We start from the raw sequence: 23846 nt of genomic DNA on the forward strand, positions 1-23846 counted from the left end.
GGTTCGACTCTGTTACCACCACACGAAAGCGTCCATAACTAAAAGGACGCGCTTTCATGTTGATGTTCTAACTGGAATCATTGTTGTGTAGTTCTTCTTTGTGTATCTCCTTTCAAGAAAAATGTCAGTCTATAACCATCGTCCCATGGTACCTGCGCCACAAAGCCGTGTCGTTGAAATGTTGGACTCGATACGAGGTGAATTTGACCAATTGGCTCAGGAATTGTATGTCTGTAAATCGCAGAGAGACGATTTCGAACACAAGAGTAAAGTAATGATATATCAAGTGCTTGATGTCGTACACTAAATGTCTATACAGTGAATCAACAAATCTCTGAAATGAACAGTTTTCAACAAAGTTTATTAGAGCTTGAGCGCACTCAACAGAGCCAAAAGAAGCAGTAAGTACTGATAGAGCCATCATGACAACACGATGCTGAGTTTTCGCGTTTCTGCAGTTACGAGGATGAAATTGCAAGGCTTCGTCAGCAAATTGAAAGTCGTGGTGGACATCCTGGCATGCCTTTGTCTGGTCATCCTCAGCAACCACCTCACCCTCAGCAGCAGCAGCAACAACAGCAGCAGCAGCAACCACCCCATCCTCAGCAACAACAACAATCACATCAACCACCACCTCCCAACATTGGGCCTGGCTCCAATTACTTTGGTGGCATCATGAACGCCCATGGCAATCAAGGGCCTCCAGGCCTTGTTGCTCCACCTCAGATGGCCGAGCAATCGCCCAATGGACCTCAACAAGTGCCTCCACCTCAACATGGCTATAATCCATCATCTCAACCTCCTCCTCCCTCTGCAGTTGCCAATTCCTCAGCAGGCGCTTACATGAACGGTGGCTCCAATGCTCCTCCACCTCCATTACAACAGCAACCACCTAATGCTGGCTATGGTCAATCACCTAATCGAGGTATACCGACACCACCTGCGTCTGCTCATCCTCAGCAGCAGCAGAGACAGCAACAGCAACAAGAGTGGGGTAACGGATATGGCGGCAACTATCCCAACCGTCCCGGTTCATCAGCGGGCCCTCCACCTCCTCAACAGCAACCTTCTCAAGACTCACCCAACATGAAACGTAAATCTACTTCATCTGTACCTACTCCACCCCAAACTGTAAATACTGCCATGGTGCCTCGCGGTGCCGGTGCTCCACCTAACAACAAGATTGCCAGTCCTTCTACAACAAACGCACAACAACAGGGAGGTTTAGCTGATGTTGATCCCGAAAGCGTACCAGCCAACATGAAAGTGGAAGGTCAAGATTGGTTTGCACTATTCAACCCCAAGACATCTCGCCAATTGAAGGTGGATTTAGTTCATACATTGGATCATCCCAGCGTCGTTTGTTGTGTTAAATTTAGTGCAGATGGCCGCTATCTTGCCGCTGGTTGTAACCGTGCTACATTTATCTATGATGTTGCCACATCACAAAGAGTTGCGTAAGTCTCCTTTTTTAAAGCGTTGATTAGAGCTGCTTTTTTGCTGACTTTTTACCTGAATAGTGTCTTGCAAGACGACAATATCAAGATTGAAGGAGATTTGTACATTCGCTCCGTTTGCTTCAGTCCTGATGGCAATTACCTTGCCACAGGAGCAGAGGACATGCAAATTAGAATCTGGGACATTCAAAAGAAACGCATTAGAAACATTCTTGTAGGCCATCAACAAGACATCTACTCTCTAGACTTTAGTCGTGATGGGCGTATGATTGCATCTGGTTCTGGTGATTGCACAGCACGAATTTGGAGTATGGCAGACGGCAAATGTCTTCATGTGCTTCGCATTACAGATCATGATCAAAAGGATCCTGGAGTGACGAGTGTCGCTTTCTCGCCCGATGGTCGTGTCATTGCTGCTGCTAGTTTGGATAAAATGGTCAGAATCTGGGATACACAGTCTGGTGTGCTTTTTGAAAGATTGGAAGGCCATAAGGATAGCGTTTACTCTGTTGCTTTTATGCCAGACGGTAAAATGCTTGTGAGTGGTAGTTTAGATAAGACACTCAAATTATGGCAGTTGGGCACCAACGAAGGTCGTGGTATGGGTATGGATAGAGACAGAAGCAAAGGTCCTTGTAAAATGACCTTTAGTGGCCATAAAGACTTTGTTCTCTCTGTCGGTTGTACTCCAGATGGTCGTTGGGTGGTTTCCGGCTCCAAGGATCGTGGCGTGCAATTCTGGGACCCTCGTACCGGTCAAACACAATTCATGTTGCAAGGACACAAAAACTCTGGTAAGTTTCAATCGTATTGTCTGTAATTGCATTGTATTGACACTATCTTTTGCAGTCATTTCTGTTGCCATTAGCCCATCGGGAAGACCTCTCTTTGCTACAGGTTCTGGTGATAATCGCGCCAGAATTTGGAGCTATGATCCTATCAATGCTTAAAAAATGTTTATTCTCTTTTTCCTTTCCTTTTCTTTGTTTAACTCATTGAATACATATCCTCTCTTTCTTTTTATATATTTTCACTTCAAGTAAACTGATTTGCTCACTCGCTCGCACACCTGCCCATGCTCACATTTTAATTTTCATATACAGTATATTTCCTCTTTCTTGACGCAAACAATAGTATATTTTTATATATTTAAGTCTTGTCTTTATGTAAAAAGAAATGCTACATGTAATCATGATTGCTTGTTTATTAATTACTGGTATCAAAAGGGGTATTCGCCATGATTTTGTACAGGCTGCTTTTCATTGACATGTGTGAATGGTAACACCACAATGGTAGCTGCATCATCGTCATCGTCATCATCACTGTCAGTGTACTCTTCAATGTCGGAATTATGCTCTGGTAGCTGAATAGCACCTCGCTCTTCATCGTTTTGTTTAAATTCGTGATGAGCGTGGATATAAAGGGCATAGCATGCCATTAAACCAATAATCTATCAGATTTCCCACTGTTACCAAATGCTGTATCACTCAACTCAAGAAACTTACCTGAATCACTTTGACAGCCCATAGTCCAATGCCCCAAATGTAGATAGTGGACCCAAATGTCTCTGATAATATAGGGTAGCAAGCAGTATCCACATTTTCAGTCGAGGTGAAAGCAGGCTCATCAAAAGTGGTACTAAAACCTTGGCAATTCCATTGATTTTGAATGTTTTCCAATATAAGCACATTGTCCTTGTAAGCTGCTTGCCATGATAATTGCAGCTGATCCTTGATATAATTATCTCGATCCAATAGTGTAAAGGTAGAATATATCCATTGGATGCCGATGAATACGGCTAGAGGAACGAAATACTGCAAACCGTTAGTACAGTGATTAGAAATGGTATCATCAAATCAAGTTGATCTAATACCCAATGAATATATGCTGTACTTGTAATGACAAGACCAGTAGTGTACAAGATGACTACAGACAGGTGGAGCCATTCTGTTTGGATGTGAAAAGACTGCATAATTTCAATGCTTTGTGTGTTATGAAATTGTTGGTCATAAACAGAGGTACTGATGTTGCTGCTACTGCAGATCACTTGCAAAATCAACAGGGCAGCGATGCACTTGCGGATCTATTAGACATTGTCCTATATACACTGTCTAAAGATACTTACTGTAATGGAGATTAGTGCAATAATGAACATCCATTTTCGGAGGGTGTATGAAATCATTTTGCAGATGTGTTGTAAAAGAGAAGTAAAGACGACATTTGACAACGATGATGAAAATCTCCTTTTTTAAATGAATGGCTTGGTCTTCATTCTTTAGATATGTAATGTGAGCATTTCTTGTTGTATTTGCACATTTTGAGCACACATGGTATGTTGATGAAACCCTGATTTGAGTAGGTTTTTTGTTTGTCTATTACATCACTGGTATCGAGTTATGCTGCTGTGTCAAGACGACCCATTGTTTCATTCAAAGATAAGTCAAGTGGTCTTTGGTTGAAGCGTTTCTGTAAAATTTATTAATATGAAACCAATCTTGATTCTTCCAAAATAATAGATTTATTATTTTCTAATCCTGTTGTGTCCATTTATTTTATGTCTGAGCGAGATGTAGATAATTATTTAAGAGTGTCGAGTAGCTTATTCCTCTTGAGCAGAGAGATTGACATCAGGGTTGAAGAAGAGAGACTCCTTACCCCAGAAGTAATCACGAGCACGGAAGTTGATATAAGGGTACTTGACCCACTCCTTGGGGTGGTGCTTTTGATGTTCGTGGTGAGCTTCGTAAAGGTTGTAGGCGTTGAAACTAGCAGCGGCAAGACTAACAAGGTGTCTATATTTAGTTGGCCAGTCGAAATATCTGTACATTTGATGATCTTACCAAGGAATAGTGACAAAGATGGAGATCTTCTTCCAGGTACCAGCAGCATCTAGCATTCATGTTGGTCAATACATATTCAAATTAGACATTAGAGATTATTTACCAGCAGCATGGTGCTTGATGGCATCACGCTCGGCGGTGAAGCCACCATCAACAGCGGTGGATTGGAAACGAACACCAGCGCGCTTGATGGAAGCAGCGACTTGAGAGTTGAGAATACGAGAAGCCATTTTTATTTATATAAAGAGAGGGGAGAGAGATGGATGTTGGCACAAAGAGAAGGGGTAAAGGTGGGTCGAAATTATTGTTTTTTTCAGATTCGTCTCCCCGATCCAATTTGTTACTGATGTTGCAAGCATGGGATATTTTCAACTTGAAGACGTCACCTTTAGTAGGACAACTGTCAGTTGCCATTGTCAGATCAGGCCATTTTAATTTCAAATCCATGGACGATGACACAGATGGATCATCAAGTAATGCAATTGCCTGATGACAAGTTGAACATTACGTTAGTAAATCATCTGTTTAGATAACACTGAGATTATGAATTTTTATTGTAATTGTTGGTAAGCAGTGGGGTCACATTTTCTTGCATTTGAGTTTTCAATGCAATGTTTCTTTTTTTTTAGCTCTTTGGTCATCTTCTCTGACATGTAGTAGGAGAGGCATAAAAGATAACTCTTTGAGCTTTCTCCTTGATGGTTAATACTGTACTATGGCCTTCATTTTGTTTTTGGGATTTCGTTGAATCAGGTACATCCATGATCTACCCCTTCTCGTCTGTTATTGTGTTTGGGATGTCGGATTTGAAGGCTGTTTCTCATCATAATTGTACAACGAGCGACACTCTTGGCATGTACAGACTCTATTGAAGACATTTATGCCATTACGAGATGATTTTGTAGTGGAACTTTAGCTTTCTTTTGTATAATCCTAAGATATTGAGCCAAATGTATGTTGCTCTTTAATGTGAGATATCAACAGCTGCCTTACATGTCTATCTTGAGGTTCGATTAGCGCTCATCACAGCATATGACGGTAAAGCATTATTATTGATTAGAATGTACTCATTTCAATGAGTACTCAAGTTGAAGATTCCACCCTTTGGTTCACATCTATTTTATACTGCATAGGTTCACATCAGCAAAAGATTATAAGGCCGTATATTAACAACCTTTCGTTTGACGCCTTATTACAGTGGATATACACTCTTTTTTTATGATGTATGATTAAAGAGATGGGCACTGCTTTTATCTCTGATGAGCGGTACTTATCAGATCTCACTGCTTGAGTAGGTTATCCGGAAAGGTTTTTCACTTTTAGGAGACACTACAGTATAAGATAAAGATACATATATCCTTTATCATTATGCTATGATACATATTAATGCATACGATGTCTTTACGCTTTTGTGTCATAACAAAAACACGCCTATTGGCAAGCAAATATATGAAATACAGCAACTTTTAAGCATTCATGAGTTGACATGTAGACCTTTCTGAGCCACCGAAATGTCGCCAAATAATTGTACTCGAGTAGCAGTAGCTTTCTGATACCTTTGCTCAACTTTTTGGGAACCCAAAAAAAACATGGCCAAAAAAGCATGAGGTATCCCTCATGGTTTTCATCGAAAATTAAACGATCGCATTTTTGACCTTGATAATGAAGACTTTTACTATAGTATATCTTGAATCAAAATGTTTCTCTCGATCCAAAGCAACCTCTGAAACCACGTTTGAGGGATCCCCATATGTAAAATCTCGATATTTTCGTCAAAAACCTCATTTTATATTTTCATAAACTGCTCAATAAGCTAGTTCAAAACATCTATTTTAATTTGCACCTTTAGATGCGACTTGAAAAGTACTCCAGGAAAGCTTAAGGAAGTCTCGAAGAATCATCACATTTCACATAGTCGAATCTTGCAAAATAGATTGATCAAGTCGAAAAAAGGCACAATCTGACCAATCTTGAGCAGGAAAGATGTTCTGTGTTTAAATATACTTTGGCGCTGCTGGCTAACTAAAATGCTTTTTTACTGTAATGAAATAGCCACCCAAACGCAACTTGATTGAAAACCGAAATTCACCAAATAGCACTCATTCAAATTCATGCTATTTGGATCTATTAATAAAAGCGCTCAAATGTATATCAACAACCATTTAAACATACCAAAATAAAGATACATGCTTATATCGCACATCGTGTGAATAAGTCACTCCTGATCACAGTGTATTCAATCACACCCATGATGGTCGTAATAAGTGATGGTATCTTTATCCAAATAAAATCAAATCAATAACAAGCATATTCAAATATGACAACTATGCCCTGCTTCCATAGTTGCACAATATCCCAGATAAAGGGTTCCATACTTCAATAACAAACATCACACTTTAAACCATCAAGGTTATTCAAATCGACCCTTATGGCCAGTGCTCTTGCATTGATTACCACTTTAAATCTAACATCAACAACATTTCCCAGATATCGCAATAGCAGCACCTATTGCTCTCTAACATCACTAATCCTACAAGCTAGTTGCAAATGTATCAATACTCTTCTTTTTTTACTCAATTCCAGGATCTTCAGTTCATTTTATACACAAATAAAATACAGTTGATTTCTATTGTATTTTACTATTTTTTTTTTTTGTGAAATCTATTCAAACCTGATTTCACTGCATTTACTACTCACATTACTGCCATTTTAATTTTTATAAGCAAATCGATCAGTAAAGCAACTATGCTTGTATAATCTAGATCTGATAAACTTGTTGTTGCAAATAGATAGTGACAAATGCTTCCGATGCTTCCACCAATGCACAAGAGGGTTGCTGACGCTGCTGTTAGAAAAAAGTGATTTGTAGTAACTAGAACCGTTTAATGAAGTAATCCAAAAGGTACAAATAAATGAGCCAATACAGATCTGTCTATAGAATGAGCACTAGGTTTATAGCTGTCCAACTATACAAGAGAGCAAATATACGAAAGTAGAACAAAGTAGAGGCTGTATAAAAAGTACAACGAATCAATATTAATAAAAGTAAATGACAGATTTGAGGGATCTTACAAAGATATAAGTTTAATCGAAGAATACAAAGAGCAAACAAGCCTAAGCTTTTATAGTAGAGTAAGATGAAGCTTTTATTTTGTCTATTGGATTGAATGTACTTATACCAATTGATGTTTAAATATTTTCCACTTAAAGGATGTATGTTTTGTTAAGATCTCTAACGTAAATAGTTTTCTCTGTGGTTTGGGCCCACGTTCTAATTTTAACAAATAAGTAGAGAATAATTGATGGCAGATTAGTAATGTAAATGATAATAATGGAAATAAACAGATAGACGTGGATGAGTATAGATCAAAATGTATAGGATCTCACATTATTTTGTTGTTTAAACAAAACATTCCATCTAATTTTGCAGTTGAGATTGTTGAAAATAACTTGATAAACTATTCAGAAGCAATTTGTATATCGAAAGTTGTTGAATTGAGATGACCTTTTAGTTAAAAGAACGATATAGAAAGAAATAACTGTTTGACCTATTTGACATCTGTTAAAAGTGTAACATTGTTGTGGATAATAGTTACTGCCGAAGACTGAAAGTGCAATTGGGTTAAATTAAGTTCTATTTTGATATGTAGTTGCACAGGTGTGCTTTACTTTTGATTGATTCTATACGTTCCAAGTTGATTGTTGAGGATTCTAAAGTAAAATGGACAAATGATAACACTTTGAGAAAGATAGAGTTTCAGATAATGTAGGCAACAATTTATTGAAAATGATCTAGGGGCAAAAATTAAAAATTGAATTAAGATCTAGTTACAAAGGGAAGGCTCACTTGTAACATCACAATCAAATCAAAACCAAATATCAAATATAATAAAATCGCTTAATAACGTCCCACAGATTAAAAAAATAAAAAAAAAATTACTTTTTCAAAAACAAAAGCTTTATACGGGGCTCGAACCCGTGACATTCAGATTAAAAGTCTGACGCTCTACCAACTGAGCTAATAAAGCATGGATGCTTGAATGGCTCACTTGGTTAGAGCTTCATGCGGAAGCAGTCAGTATGCCGAGAGGTCGTGGGTTCGATTCCCACCTTCGCATCCATATTTTCCGCCTTTCTAACCTGGCATGTTACTCGGTATTTGTGTTTGCACGTTTAGGTGTGCTGCGGTGCGTCTGGCCGGTTTCTACCTTGAGTCCGGTTTGTCTCCCCCGTCTTGCGGCGCGGCCATTGCTATTCCTCCCTCTGTTTCTCCTCCTCTCTGGTGGGTTTTGATGCCGTTTACTTTATTGGTCGTCCCCTCCCTTTTAGCAGCTCCCCTAACCTTTAATTTAAAAACATGCTTTTTCCCGCCGAATCACTGTTAGTCTTGCAATATATGATCATACCGATTCCGCAGTTGATTACATTTGTAGATAAATAAAAAAAACAATACTAAACTGAGCTAATAAAGCAATTCCTGTAAATGTCATTGATATATTTGATCGGCTGGTACCTAAAGCCATATTGCGGCACAATGCCAATAAGAGGCGAGTGTTTAAGCCAACCATTCCGGTCCGCAGACAATTTAGAAAGAAGCAGAAGCTAACGGTAGTAACTGACGTCAGCCGTAATCTATAGCTAGGATATAAACAGTGTTTTGATTGAATTGAATAAAGAATATCTTTATCATCTCATCTAATATTGTATACATATATACCATCCATATATATTGTAAACGACATAAATGTCAGACGCTTATATATACAGATAGTATATGCAATCTGAGATCTGATCGAGATGTATAAGGAAGTAGATATGAAGAGTGTGCAGGAAGATGTTATAGCCTTTTAGTTGAATGGATAAAATGTTGTCTTTATTACTATTAGATTTGGATATCGGTTTTATCCAATGTAGCTTGTGTAATATTGTGTGCTATCCAAGTTAATCGCTGTTTGATGTTCCTGGTAGCTGGCGCTCTAGGTTTTAAACCTGCGCTTCTTATTCTTGTTTGTATTTAGCCTGTCAATAATATCCTGCAGATCTAAATCACTATCAGAATACCCTTTAACCCTGACATAAATGTCGTGCCTAAATTTAGGTTTAAGCCAGATTTGAAGAAAGCGATTAAAAGGCGCCAGCGTATACTCGAAGGTTCTGGAAACTGATAGCAGGCATTGATTTGATTATCAGTTGCTACATCAAGTATTATATCTACTCGAAAGTTACATTGATTAAGTAATTATTGATCGTAGAAATAGTATAAATATAAGTTGTAAATGCATTCAATAAACAGCATCTTTCAACATAATCACTAAGTATTAGTTACACTCTATTTCTTTGTTAACTCTACCTATTGGATTCATCTCACAAGACGATATAAAAATTGAATATTTTTATTTGAATATTCCGCTTGCCTATATATATATATATATATATATATTACGACAACTTCTGGCTTTATTGCCATATATCGCCCTGGAGGTGGCAAAGTATTTATGCACTTTTTGCAGGTATATGCTACGTTCTTCAAAAGCTCTCTAGGTTAATAAATTGATGCATTCGAGAATTTAACGTTCAACCATATTTTAAATGATATAAATACATTTAAATATATTCTCAACCAAACTGAAGCAGCGAATAGCCAAATAACTTCTTCATATATACCGTATATAGTAATTTAAAAAGTTTTACTAGCAGCATCTATTTAAAATTAACTATTTTCTAAAATCTCCATTTTCTCAACAACCATGCTACCTACGCAAATTTCGTTTGCACAATCGTCATCTTGGCAAAAAACTGATATAAGAACATGCTACTTTCAAAGCTCTAGCATCACTTTTTCGAAAATTGACGTTTGATCGTCCAAAAGTTGAAAACCTCAAAATCAAAAAACATTTTGTACATCTAGGTCTTCATAGGTGAAAAAATTAGAATCTCATCAAACTTAAATATGTTGTAGAATAATAATATTGGAGCAACTTCTTAGTGGAAACATTATACTGGAAATGCATACTTCATGAGATAATTAACATTGGAGATGCTATTTTTAAGCGGGGGAATATGCATGCTTTAAATTGCAAATCTTATTATTATCGAAAAAAGCAAGCTACAACTATCTAACCTTAAAAGCAAAATTCTCCATCATGTCAAGTATCTATTGATAACTTGAAACTAGCAAGTTAATATGGCCCTTTTTGTACGCTCCAATTTTTAAAATGCTCAGTCAAATGCATACATGTGTTGTGTACACATGCCAAGGCTAAACGGAGATTCAATTTCTATTATTCTGAATGATGATCCATAGGATTCCGAAATCTATCGACCTTAAAATTACGCGTTTCTTGATAGTAAACACCCCTTCAAACTTATATGAAACTTGTAGAGAATTCAAAGGAGAATACAATGATATTTGTTTCAAGTCTCTGGTGTACATTGTTCACCTGATATTTGATGCGATTGTTTTTGCAGTTTTTTGACCGTTTTCAAAAGATTAATCAGTATCTGTTATCAAAACATTTTGTTAAGCATTACTACACATTGTAAATCAAAAAATTTCCTATCGAATGAGCTATTGCTTGAAGCTCTGGCATGACTCTATCATGAAATATTGACAATCTTGTCCTGACCAAAAAATCGTCAACAGATTTTTTGCTTGCTATCACACGTAGATTTTGAAGAAAAATCCATGATTTTGCATGATACCCTTTTTTGACCATATCTCGACAAATATTCACTGGATTCGCACAAAACAAAGGCCATTCGATAGCTCTACGTTATATCCATTATAATATGAGGGTTTTAAGTACCAAATGTACGTTCCCTTCATAAATTTGCTGAAATTATATATTTTATGAGCTACAAGCAGGGGGTATTCTTTTTTTTTTATCTATAATAACCATACCATCGTATAGATAATTGAAAAAGAAACAGAAGCTATTAAGTTTGAAGCTCTCATTTACTTTGTAAAATACAGAGGTATGGCCCTTTGAAAATCGGTCATCTGGAACATTTTCCGTTATTACTCATCGACATCCCCTTCAATAAACCCACATCAAACATGCCCTACTCAACCAAAGTACCCTCTACAACTTTCACTGCACATATATCCCACATTCATATAGTAATTTAAAAAGTTTTACTAGCAGCATCTATTAAAATTAACTATTTTCTAAAATCTCCATTTTCTCAACAACCATGCTACCTACGCAAATTTCGTTTGCACCATCGTCATCTTGGCAATAGCGGGGTTTGAAACCAAAACCCCCGCTATCGAAGTTGGAAATTACGGTTGCCTTCTATTTGCATACAATGTTCGAATGAGGCAGTAGTTGCTTTTGAACTGCTATCGTTTGCTAGTTTAAAGATCTGGTATACTGACGCTGCTTGACAATATAGCTTGAAGAGTTCCCAGTGGTAACTGCAATTATAATCTCATGGTGTCAATTGGGTAATAATATGACATGAAGTGGAATAAGTTCTATCTGACGAACGCTGCAATACTACGTTCTTTATTAAAAGTTTTCCAACAAATATTTTGCCATTGGGAAACTAGCAATATTACCATTTCCACATGTCGAACCACTGCAATGCTTTGCTGAGAAGCTGTCAATTCACTTTCGTCTAAGCACCGATCCATTAAATTTTCGACCATTTTTTGCAATCTACAGCTTCCATGCAAGGCGGCTTTCTAACGTAAGGTACCAGCTCGACATGCATATGTCTCAGTAATATGTTCCTGGTTAACTTGCACTAAATATTTTTTGGAGAGTCATCTTGAGCAAACAAGATAATTCTGTGTTTATATCATGTTACTGCTCTAGGGCTTACCATAAATTTTGCCCTTTAGAAGACAATAATCCTTCTTCTTTTTAGGTTGGTGCATGAGAAAGGCGTTACTTTTAGTCAGCGAAACAGTTGATTTCATTCCATGTAGAAAAGCTTGATAGGGATTTTGAACAGGTGCATGTGCAGTTCTACGCATTGCCAAAGAAATTTCCTATGCAATTACCTTATAAAGCATGTATATGTAGTTTTTTGAACCTAATTTAATAAGAAACTTTCTTCTTGAGTATGTATCGTTAGCATAAAACTGACATCAAAATCAAGAGTATGATAATACTTCTTCATATCCAATACAAAGGTTCTGGAATTTCGTTTGATTGAGCTCCAAGCATCTTACTCTATGCTGTATAAATATTTCTAACTTTTTGACATTATGCTATTGGGTAGGTATCATAAACACTAAGCTAAATGCCTTGATCCCATTGATGCTAAGATCAATCAATGGATGAACTAAAAACAAATGGCATGTTGTTAATGTTGAACATTACTAAAATGGTTCGTTGTGCTCAGACTGCATTTCTCTAATGCATCTTAAATGCATTCAGTCAAAAAGCACCTACGCGAAGCAAGCAGCTGACTAAAATCCTTAGACCATATAACCTTTATTAGCATGACTTTATATTCAATCAAAAGTTAACAAAATCACATCAACGGCGAAATGAGAAGCAGCTGTATTATAGTATACGCAGCAATCAGGGTCGATTAACTTCTATTATCGACGTATCTCGGTGCTCTTTATATCTTCACACATTAAGTAGATGAATGCCTTCACATCTTGTACAGTATAGGATACACATTTAAGGTGCGTGTTTCACCATATCAATTCTCTAGATGACGTACATGGAAATTGTTTACGATGTGGTGTCCTACATAAAGAAAAAAAAAATTGCCAGTAAATCACAACCGCGCGTAAAAAAAAACTAATTTAGTAGTTCTTTTTCTTCTCTACATATTACAGAAATACAAAGGAGAAAGCCATCTATCATTGACGACGACAATAAAACCATCAACAACAACCGTATCATTTAGACAACAACAACATTTGAGCACAAACGAAAATGACGACGAAATCCACCTCACAAGAAACCCTTTCACTGGGAAAAAAGCTATTCGATGAAGGCTATGGCAGTTTATCTACCTTAAATAACGCCATGCAGGTCATGGAAAACGTCCAAGTATCAGAGGAATCAATCTCAAGAGCTTTAGCCATGCTTATTAGATCGCATGCTAAACTTCAAGGAAGCGCAGAAGGACACACTTGGAACATTGAAAACTTTGTAAAAGCAGCTTTAAACAAGGTGGGCCCCACGTCTTTTTCGTAGCCATCCGAGTAAACAATACCCTAACATGATCTTGATTTAGAATCCTAATTTAAATTGGGTAGCTGTATTGGCAAAACTAGATCAAGTGGAATTTATGCTGTATGATCCCATGGGGTTGAAAATACTTGTTTTATCTTGGAAATATGCACACAAGGTACTTTCAGTAGAGTGTGTTTGAAACGAAACAGAGGTTAATCATGGGATCTCAACATAGGACGAGCCCTTTCCTGTTGGCATTTTTCTTCAACCATGGATGCATGTTCGAGGTCAACTCAGCGTTTTATATCATATGGTCTACGCTTCACCCGAGTTATTGGATATGAATCAAACGCCCACCAAAAAAGTGATTCCAAAAGAGTTAATTCCTATTCTACCTATCAGTATGCGTCAGGCAGCCACGCAACTGGCTTCACAACAGCTGAACTGTTTGGGGCTATTAGAGGCCATCATGGATTTAGCTGGAACCGTGGCCTCAGAGGATGTCAAAGTGCTAATGGATAGATTAGCTATTCAAGCGCCCGAGTTACTGATGATTGGCTTGGCACAGATACAGGTAAATTGAGTAGAGATAGCATTGCTAAACAGCGAGACTCACTGTGAAAATGGAGCAGCCCATTAAGAATGAATTACATCGCACACTTTTACCCAAACTTCTCAACATCTTTCTCATCGGCCATGTCAACTCACCACTTGTGATTCGATTACTCTGGCATGTTCAACCCAATCTATTGCTGGAAGGTTTCTTTGAGATGTACAAAAAGGATCCAACATCTGTTTCTCGTATTTTAGACATTGCACAAGAAGCAAAGGTAAGCGTCAAATGCTATTTGAAAGAATTGCTCTGACTTGCGCTTAAAATAGATTGTAGTTCATATCTTAAAGACGGATGTTCCCTTTTTTACACTGGATTTGGCCTCACTGGCTGCTCGCCGACAAAATTTGAATTTGGAAAAATGGTTAATGGAGAGATTGGCAAAGGATGGTTTCGCCTTTTTCGGCGAATGTGTGAATTTCTTGGAAAAGAAGTGTGCTATAGAGATGGCTCGACAATCAGGCGCTAATGTGATTCCAACCCTGCAGCTATCCATGGAAGTGATTCGCATCTTCTTTCGCATCCTGTCTGAGAGACCTTTACCTCCTGCCGAGACAGCCAAACTCACGAAATTGAGTCAATTGTACACTCAACTTTACCCTCAATTGAACGACAATCGAGGCCAAATGGAAAAGAAGCCGGCTGGTTTGAGTGTAGGAGAGCCTGCAGAAAACGAGCGAAATTACTCAGACGAAGTGGAGGAGATGGTGCGCTTGTATTTCGAGAGACTGTACACCAAAGATATCAGTGCTAGTCGATTTGCCTCGGTGTTGAACGCATGCCGTTCCTCAAAAGATCAAAGGCAGGCCAACTTCTTTTCTTGTACTACTCACACTTTGGTAAGCCGTATGGAGCAGTTGACGTGTAAGCAGTGATTAACCTATTGTGGATATAGCTTGATGAGGCTCGCTTCTTTAGTCAATATCCCGAGAATGAATTGATGGCAACTGGTGAATTGCTGGGTCTTTTGATCAATCAACGTCTCATCATGTACGCTCAGCTACGCATGACACTCAAGCTCATCCTGGATGCTCTCAAGTACCCTGTTGGATCCAAAATGTTCAATTTTGGTATCCAAGCGTTGGCTCAATTCCGTGGTCGATTGCATGAATGGCCTCAGTACACTCTTTTGCTGTCTAAAATTGAGGGTTTGCGTGGATTCCCTACCATTGTGGAAAGTATTGCAATGACATTGAAACAATTGGCACAAAAAGACCCTGAAGGAAAGATGATGGGACTCGACACATCGCCTTCTTCATCGTCCTCGCCTAAAATGTCAACTCCCACCATGTCCAATGCCAATGCTCCTGCTTCAGCTACTGGAACCGGAGGAGGAGGAGGAGATACGACAGCTGAACGATCTGCCGATGCTGCGCTCAATGTCGCCATCTTGTTGCAGAGCACCTCCAAGCAATCGTACCAAGATCCGCCTGATAAGGTTCAGGAACGAGTGTCTTTTCTGATTAACAACTTGTCTGCTACCAATATGCGAAGCAAGACTGTGGAACTGAAGCAGCTGCTACATAAATCAACGTGGGGATGGTTCAGCCATTACTTGGTGGTGCGTCGTGTCAGTATCGAGCCCAATAACCACGAACTGTACGCTGCTCTTTTGGACGAACTCGAAATGCAGCATCTAACAGACACCGTCATTGAAGAGACCTACCTCAACATTCACCTACTGTTGCGATCGGACAACATTGTCAAGTCTTCTTCTGACAGAAACTTACTCAAGAATCTGGGCACTTGGTTGGGTCGATTGACCATTGCAAAGAACAAGCCTATTCGTCATAAAGATCTCTCATTCAAGGATCTGCTCGTGAGCGCCTACGAAAAGAACCAGCTTGTAGTTGCTATTCCATTGACATGCAAGGTGTTGCAACACGCAGTCCATAGCAAAATTTTCAAGCCTCCAAACCCTTGGTTGATGGGCAGTTTAAAGGTGCTTGCTGAACTGTACTGGACGGAAGGCCTCAAATTGAACCTCAAGTTTGAAATTGAAATCTTGTACAAGACATTGAACCTGGACTTGAATGAGATTGAGCCTACTTCTTTGATGGGCAAGAACGGACCTCCCGGCATCTCTGTTGCTGCTGCTGACAAGGCTGCCAGTGTCGCCAATTCCCCTGCTACGTCTCAAAAATCGATCCATGATACTTCCAACAAGACGGCTGTGGAAGAAGCGCCTTTGCAACCACCACCTATGGGCATGCCCAGCTCACTGACCAGTCCTGCTATTGCTGCTCAAGAGGTGCGTCAAGATATCGATATCACGCCTGTGTTGGCCAAGCTTCAAATCAACCCTGCCATCGGTCAACTAATGAACCAACATCCTGTCATTAAAGCGACCATCTTTGCTGGTGTTTCTGAAGCTTTCTCTGAAGTAGTGCCCCCCATCATTACCACCTCTGCCAACATTGCTGCCATGTCTACCAAGGAGCTCATCTTGAAGGACTTTGCTACTGAGCCAGATGAAAGCCGCTTGCAGCGTGCTGCTCATGCCATGGCGCAACCTTTGGCTTGTAGCCTATCTGTTGTCACTTGCAAGGAACCTCTATGTACTGGTATCATTACTGTTATTTGTGCCAATTTGGCTCAGAATGGACTTCCCGAGCAACTCGCTGAAGAGATTGCTTCTACTATTGCCAATGAAAACATAGAAGTGCTCTGTATGTATATTGATCAATTGACCAAGATCAAGGCGTTGGAGGACGTGGACCGCGCTTTAGCACCTGCTTATGCCAGTCGTTTAGCGTATCGCAAGCAGCAACAACAACAGCAAGGCAACGGTGAACAATTTTTTGATGTCTTGAGTTTGAAGGGTGCTCCTCACTCTGTTCAATTGCCTGAGCCTTTGCGTCCTAGTAATGGTATTAGCCCTGAGCAATTCCGATTGTATGAGAGCTTTGATCAACGCTCCTTCCTCGCTGTTCAGCAACAACAACACCATCAACAGCAACTCCAACAGCAATTGTCGCCTGCTCATTTCCACCCTGAAGCAATCAATCATCATTTGCCTCCTCATCAGCTACCTCCTCAGCAAGCCTTCATGGGCAGCGAATCACCTAGCCCTGCTCTTGCTAGCAACTCGAATCTCTTGAACGCTAAATTAGAGCAAATGCTGCTGGAATTGGACCGTTTGATTCGTCAATCAGGCATCCATGCGATTTCTCAACTACCACCCAATCACGACATTTGTCTATTGATCCGTCAAATACCTTTGCTCGTTTCTCAAAGCCCCTCTCCTTTGCAGACCATGATTACCTTTGTGGAAAAGGTGGTGCTCATGCTGTATCAAAGCACAACTGCATTTGCATTGGAGGTGTACACCATGTTCTTGCAGTCTTTGTTTGAGATCTCTGGTGAAGTGACCAAGGAGACGCTGTCGTGGTTGATCTACGCCGATGATGAGCGCAAGTACAATGCACCTGCTGTGTCCATGCTGATTCGTTATGAGCTCTTGCCCTTGGAGGAATACGACGTACAGCTCGCTAAACTGATCAACATCAAGGCGGACAGCGTGATTGAGTTTGCTGCCAACTTGATGCGCATCTGTCTGCTGTCTCAAAGCCCCATTACCTTCCTGGAGGACCACATCCTGACCGTGTCCTCTCTGTACAAGCTGGTTCAAAACGACGAGGCTCCTGCTGCCGTTGTCTCTCTGATCAATGATCTCAAGAAGCTGATTGAAGAGCCCTATAAGGAGATCAAGCAAGACATGGATTGTCTTGAATTGCGCATGCTCTTGGCTGAATGGATCCGTTTATGTCAGCACCCCATGGCGACAGACGACATCTTCCGTTCTTTGGCTCAGCGTGTGATGGATATCACCAAGGATGAAGACTGCCGTTGTTTCTTCTTTAGACTCTGCACCGAAACCTGTGTCAACCATTATCTAGCCTTCCGCTCTGTCAGTTCGCTGCATCATCGTCGCATGGTGCATCTGATTGACTCCTTTACCAAGCTGGTCTCTACCATGGTGATTGAAGAAAAGACGTCTGACAAGGCCAAGGTCAAGCTGTTGAACGACGCTCTGTCTGTCATGATTCTCGTATTATCGCATCACCATCAAAACAGAGGCGTCGAGTTCAATCAAAAGCCCTTCTTGAGACTGTTTGCCTCTCTCTTTAATGAAATCAGCAAGATCCGTACCAAATCCATCGACGCCAGCGCTCTCATCACGTTCAGTGATGCCTTGTACACGCTGCAACCCAGCAATTTCCCTGGGTTTGCCTTCTCATGGCTTCAGTTGATCTCTTGTCGCTCCTTCCTGCCTCAATTGTTGGTGGCCAATGACAGCAATGGTGCTATGCTGTGCCAAAAACTCATCACTGCCTTGCTCAAGTTCTTAGGCCCTCTCTTGAAGCTGCAAGAGCTTCCTCATGCGACTAAAATGTTCTACCGTGGTACTTTGCGTGTCCTAGTTGTCTTGCTGCACGATTTCCCCGAGTTCCTGTGTAGCAATTACATTATCTTTGCTCAGGCCATTCCTCATTCATGCGTGCAACTTCGCAACTTGATTCTCAGTGCGTTCCCTCGTGTCATGCATTTGCCTGATCCCTTCACGCCTGATCTCAAGCTGGAATTGATTCCTGAATCAGCAGAGGATCCTGTGTTTGATCAAAGCTATGCTGACATTCTAAATGAGAACGGGTTCAAGGCTAAGATTGATGCATTTGTTGAAAACAAGGACGCTGCTTTCTTCCAGGTCTTGGATAGTCAAATCAACGCTGCAGCCGCTACCGAGCATGAGGTCGACAGCCACAATGCAGATATGCTCTGTGCTTTCGTCTTGTATATTGGAACCAAATGTGCCCCATGGAAGGATGTCGCTATTGCAGAAGCGCCTGCCGTCATAGCCTACGATCATTTGCTCTCCACTTTGGAATCAGAAGGTAAAAGTAAAAGCATGTGACCAGTAGATTGTTCATGTACTTATACATTGTTATAGGTCGCTACACTTTGTTGAGTGCCATTGCAGATCACTTGCGTTATCCCAACAGCCATACTTGCTTCTTTAGTGCTGCATTCCTTCATCTGTTCTCCCGTCAATCTGAGGCTGTCAAAGAGCAAGTAACTAGAGTGCTCTTGGAGCGTTTAATTGTGAACAGACCTCATCCTTGGGGATTGCTGGCCTCGTTCATTGAACTTATCAAGGATCCCAAATTTTGGGATCATGAGTTTATTCGTTGTTCTCCCGATATTGAAAGATTGTTTGATAATGTATCCAGATCCATCAAGCATACAGCTGTAGTCAATGCTTAGTTGTTTAATAAATAGCCTCTTTTTATTATTGTTCTATAGTTCTTCATGGTCATGCTTGTTTGCTTTTGCTGATTCCGATGGCGCTCTACCCGCGTACGGAGGAGGAGACTCCAACTTCACCCGTTTGTCTGCGTACAGGGCATTGACCTCATTTCCACGGATTTCCAATGCCCCTTTGCCGCTGTTGTATGCTCTTGAGATGCCAATGTCAATCAAAATGACCTTGCCGTTACAACGCGTGCGAATAGCTCCATCATGCTGCACAGTATGCCCAACCACCATGCGATTGGCTTCCAAGAGCTCTAATGCTTCATCCAACACACTGCAAATTTCCTCCTCCTCCTCTAGTGCATATCCTCTGTACCAAGTAGGCCCCACACCACCAAAAATACCATGCGATTTACCACGACGACCCTGGGATTCCATGTAGGTCACTATGGTTTCGTGTGTCTTGTCGTTGATCCAGTTGATGCCCAATCGACTAAAGTGTGGTGTAATGCCGCCGTGACAAAATACAGTGCTGCCTACTTTGGTGGTGATGTTGAGCAATTTGAGGTATTCTCCAATAAACCCATCCTTTTCAAAGGCCTTTTTGCGAGCTTCCAATCCACCAAATGTCTCTGGTTCTCCTGGATACACGTATCGCCAATCGCCCACCAAGTTCATTAGCTCGTGGTTGCCCAAGAGAGGAATGACAAGTCCACCTTGCAATGGTGCTTCATCACGCAAATTCTGCAAAAGATCATACAGCTTGATGGTGTCTAATCCTCTATCCAGAACATCGCCCTACAAGCCTCCAGATGAGTAAATGGTACATATGTTTACTGCTGGAGAGCACATACGGTTTGAACAAAGATGGTATCACCACCAATCCAGTGGTTGTCTTGATCAATGATGTTTGAAAACTTGAGGATTTCCAGTGTATTTGCTAGATCACCGTGTAAATCACCCAATGCCACAATGCGACGATCTTGATCTACTGATAGTGCAGCAGAGACAAGGCCACTGAAAAGTAGGCAGCCTGCTGAAATGAAAGAGACGAGTTTAACCATCATTGTGGTGGTAGTGGAGGTAGTAAAGAAAGAGGAAGGCTCAAATTGCCTTATATTTTTTTAGGGCTTTATATATTTATCTGTTGTGTGTCACTCTGGGGGTTGGATTGAAATGCCACCATCAATAACAAGATAAAGCAGTTACACCAAGAGAACCAGCACATACAGAAAAGAACATGATTTATTAATTGCTAGTGTTGGGAGAAGCTGATCTGGAGCGATCTTTTGATCTCTTCCAACCGCTAGATAACGAGAGTTTATTAAGCTTTTTCTCTGTGCGTTCATCTTCGGCTGTGTTGTTGTCCTCTTCGCTTGTGTTACCAGTAGCGCTTCCTGCACTACTGATACGCATTAATCCACCCAATTTCTTTGCTTTATTGATTTTATCTTCTGGTCTGACCACAGCCACTGGTACTGGTGAATGCTGGAGACAGTATTTAGACACGCTGTTGAGGAGCATGCCCTTGAACTCAGAGAGACCTCTTGTGCCCACAATCAAGAGCGATGGTTGATACATGGTAATCATGTGTTGGATCGTTTCTTGCACCTTGCCAATGACGAATTCAATGACTACGCTTATCTGTGCATGCCTCTTGTAAATATACACTCTCCATCCGTCGTGTTCATCCACCACTTACTGCCTTTTCCTCGCCACTGTTTTTCAGGATCCTCTTCATGACCTGATTTGCTTTGTCTCTGGATTGCTTGGCTTCGTGTTCCAATAGACTTGCGAGATTTGCCTTTTTATCTATTCAATAGTTTGACATTCATGGCACATGTAGCAGAGATAAGAGAGCGCTTACCATTCATATCAACAGTAACCACCCGCAATACGATCAATTCATCACCATCATCCATGATTTCCTAGTTGAAATCAGTCAATTCTCGAGCAAATTGTCATTGCAGCCACTGCTTACATCTGTAGCCCATGTGAGCGCATATTCACTGTAATTTGCTAAATCAGTAGCCACCATGAATGTTCTCGAGCGTCTGGTACGCTTGTATGTCTGTGATCTTGCTCTCAATGTGAATGAATAGTTGGGGAGATCCTTATCTGTCATTGTATCAAACGATACAACGCGAACAAAATTGTCTTTGGCTGCTGCAGTCGTCATAATGTGTGCGTGTCTATGGAGAGCGAGAGTTCTAAAGAAAAGAGGTTGAAATATATATTTTCCACCCGGGGGTTTATATAGAACATGATGTCTCTCTGTATAATGCGATGAAACACCGCGAGACATTGAACATCATGTAAGGATGGGAGCCTGGCCTGGCAGTAATAGAGATAAGCAGTACACGGATGCTGCTCTATCCCACCTCCTTTTTTTTTTTTTTTTTTTTTACCAATTTGAACTAGATCATGTGTGGCTCCAAATAGCATGATTCATGCAATTTGCTGGTTAGCAGCTCCCTAGTTTCCAATCACTTTCTGATTTGCGGAACTGGGTCAAGAGATGCGTACAGTTCATCATTGGCCAAGTGGTAATTGAAACACGTCATAGTGCAATTTATATCCTTTCCATCTGTAGGTTCATTTCTCTTCTTTTTCTCTCTCTCACACATCTTTCAATCATTAAAGACATCTGATATAAAATGGTAAGCTAGTGGAACTAGAAAAGGGGCTCAGTGCTGACAGGTTTGGCACATCTGTAGGATACAGATTACGACGTTATTGTTTTAGGCACAGGTTTGACTGAATGTATCTTATCTGGTCTTCTCTCCGTGGATGGCAAGAAGGTGCTCCACATGGATCGTAACGATTATTACGGTGCTGAATCTGCCTCTTTAAACTTGACTCAAGTAGGTATCCATTATCCTTGAACGAGACCCCAAAGGACTCAACATGTAAGCGTATATAGTTTTACAGCAAGTTTAGACCTGGCCAAAAGGCTCCTGAGAGCTTGGGCCGTGATCGCGAATGGAACATTGATTTGATCCCTAAATTCATGATGGCTAACGGCGAAATTGTGCGCTTCTTGACCCACACTGACGTTACTCGTTATCTTGAATTCAAGCAAATTGCTGGTTCCTATGTCTACAGTGGCGGCCGTGTGAGCAAAGTGCCTGCTAATGCCGCCGAGGCTCTTTCATCTCCTTTGATGGGCATTTTCGAGAAGCGTCGTATGAAAAACTTTTTGGTTTGGGCCGAAGCTTACAAGGACAACGAACCTGCCACGCATCAAGGTCTTGATATTGATCGTAACACAGTAACCGAAGTCTACAAAAAGTTCGGTTTGAGCACTGGCACCCAAGAGTTCATTGGTCATGCCATGGCTCTTCATTTGGATGATAGCTATCTCAATCAAACTGCTCGTGACACCATTGAAAAGGTCAGATTGTACGCTGCTTCTGTGCTTCGCTATGGTAAATCCCCTTACATTTATCCCTTGTACGGTCTTGGTGATTTGCCTCAAGCTTTTGCCAGGTAAGTGTTGTTGATAGAGTGTTCTCGATAGTGGCTAACAGTGAGATAGACTTTCCGCTGTTTACGGTGGTACCTACATGTTAAACACAGATGCCAAGGAGCTGGTTTATAACGATCAAGGCAAGGTAACTGGTGTCAAGGCTAATGGTGAGACCGTCAATGCCAAGATGGTTATCTGTGATCCTTCTTATGCACCTCTCAATGTCAAGAAGGTTGGTTCTGTTGTTCGTGCCATCTGTCTTTTGACACATCCTATTCCCAGCACAAATGACAGTGATTCTTGTCAAATTGTTATTCCCCAAAGTCAAGTGGGTCGCAAGCACGATATTTACATTGCCTGTGTCAGTGATGCTCATATGGTCTGTGCCAAGGGTTACTATTTGGCTATTGTGTCTACCATTGTTGAAACCTCTAACCCTCAAGAAGAAATCAAGGAAGGTTTGAAGCTTTTAGGCCCCATTCAAGATGTGTAAGTAGAGGGAAATCTGGGTATATGCAGGATAGTGATTGATGGTTTGATTACATCCTATAGATTCGTCCATGAATCTCCTTTAGAGGTCCCTATTGAAGATGGCAAGCAGGATAATGTCTACATTTCTCGCTCTTATGATGCTACTTCTCACTTTGAGACAGTCTGTGATGATGTTCATGACATGTGGCGCCGTATCACTGGTGAGCCTTTGGTTCTCAAGAAGAGAGAGAACGAGGAAGATGTCAATGCCACCGCCTAAGTTTTTTTTTTTTTTTTTTTCTTTTTGTATCTCTTGAATCTGTTTAATTAAATAAAATGTACGCATGAAATCTGGAAGGGGAAATTAGGTGACAATTAGAATGTAAGGTACATTGGATGTGAAATGTTCAAATCAAAAAAGTGCATGTGTTTTCATGCCATGTTGAATCGTATTCTCTCTTACGCGTTGGTGGTAGCTTGCTAGCATTTGTTCATAGGCTGTTTGATTGGCTGATAGACACTGCTTTTGACTGCCTGCGACATTGTGTGTTGAAGGGCACTAAAGAGGAAGACCCACATTGTTTTACCTGTAACTTTTTA

General features: G+C 40.5%; 7 protein-coding genes and 1 non-coding gene across 8 annotated transcripts; 3 read left to right on the forward strand and 5 right to left on the reverse strand.

Annotated features, from left to right (window-relative positions):
- Window positions 1–121: 121 nt before the first annotated feature.
- On the forward strand, window positions 122–2407 carry RPS22_2 (40S ribosomal protein S22; the record flags this gene model as incomplete). The annotated part of the gene is made up of 5 exons (XM_064830509.1): window positions 122–266; window positions 320–401; window positions 459–1457; window positions 1521–2251; window positions 2307–2407. 5 exons carry the CDS (start codon window positions 122–124, stop codon window positions 2405–2407), a joined length of 2058 nt encoding a protein of 685 aa, XP_064683011.1.
- A 269-nt stretch (window positions 2408–2676) lies between these two features.
- ATC70_011316 (uncharacterized protein) lies at window positions 2677–3639 on the reverse strand (the record flags this gene model as incomplete). The annotated part of the gene is made up of 4 exons (XM_064830510.1): window positions 2677–2907; window positions 2963–3271; window positions 3331–3531; window positions 3583–3639. 4 exons carry the CDS (start codon window positions 3637–3639, stop codon window positions 2677–2679), a joined length of 798 nt encoding a protein of 265 aa, XP_064683012.1.
- Window positions 3640–4056: 417 nt separating this feature from the next.
- On the reverse strand, window positions 4057–4527 carry LRA2 (L-rhamnono-gamma-lactonase; the record flags this gene model as incomplete). The annotated part of the gene is made up of 3 exons (XM_064830511.1): window positions 4057–4237; window positions 4298–4346; window positions 4401–4527. 3 exons carry the CDS (start codon window positions 4525–4527, stop codon window positions 4057–4059), a joined length of 357 nt encoding a protein of 118 aa, XP_064683013.1.
- A 3725-nt stretch (window positions 4528–8252) lies between these two features.
- Window positions 8253–8325, reverse strand: ATC70_011318. The gene has a single exon. It is a non-coding gene; the product is annotated as a tRNA-Lys (tRNA).
- Window positions 8326–13197: 4872 nt separating this feature from the next.
- Window positions 13198–19318, forward strand: ATC70_011319 (uncharacterized protein; the record flags this gene model as incomplete). Its single annotated transcript, XM_064830512.1, has 7 exons — window positions 13198–13437; window positions 13502–13615; window positions 13676–14014; window positions 14073–14270; window positions 14323–14892; window positions 14949–18948; window positions 19005–19318. The coding sequence occupies 7 exons, from the start codon at window positions 13198–13200 to the stop codon at window positions 19316–19318; spliced, it is 5775 nt and encodes a 1924-aa protein (XP_064683014.1).
- A 33-nt stretch (window positions 19319–19351) lies between these two features.
- SGT1 (Cochaperone protein) lies at window positions 19352–20373 on the reverse strand (the record flags this gene model as incomplete). The annotated part of the gene is made up of 2 exons (XM_064830513.1): window positions 19352–20104; window positions 20161–20373. 2 exons carry the CDS (start codon window positions 20371–20373, stop codon window positions 19352–19354), a joined length of 966 nt encoding a protein of 321 aa, XP_064683015.1.
- A 181-nt stretch (window positions 20374–20554) lies between these two features.
- On the reverse strand, window positions 20555–21485 carry ATC70_011321 (uncharacterized protein; the record flags this gene model as incomplete). Its single annotated transcript, XM_064830514.1, has 4 exons — window positions 20555–20950; window positions 21009–21118; window positions 21174–21234; window positions 21288–21485. 4 exons carry the CDS (start codon window positions 21483–21485, stop codon window positions 20555–20557), a joined length of 765 nt encoding a protein of 254 aa, XP_064683016.1.
- Window positions 21486–21963: 478 nt separating this feature from the next.
- Window positions 21964–23526, forward strand: ATC70_011322 (uncharacterized protein; the record flags this gene model as incomplete). The annotated part of the gene is made up of 5 exons (XM_064830515.1): window positions 21964–21966; window positions 22024–22170; window positions 22230–22795; window positions 22845–23264; window positions 23328–23526. 5 exons carry the CDS (start codon window positions 21964–21966, stop codon window positions 23524–23526), a joined length of 1335 nt encoding a protein of 444 aa, XP_064683017.1.
- Between the last annotated feature and the right edge of the window lie 320 nt (window positions 23527–23846).

This window comes from Mucor velutinosus, assembly GCF_035048745.1.
Source record: "Mucor velutinosus strain NIH1002 chromosome Unknown tig00001564, whole genome shotgun sequence".
Taxonomy (NCBI): Eukaryota; Fungi; Mucoromycota; class Mucoromycetes; order Mucorales; family Mucoraceae; genus Mucor; species Mucor velutinosus.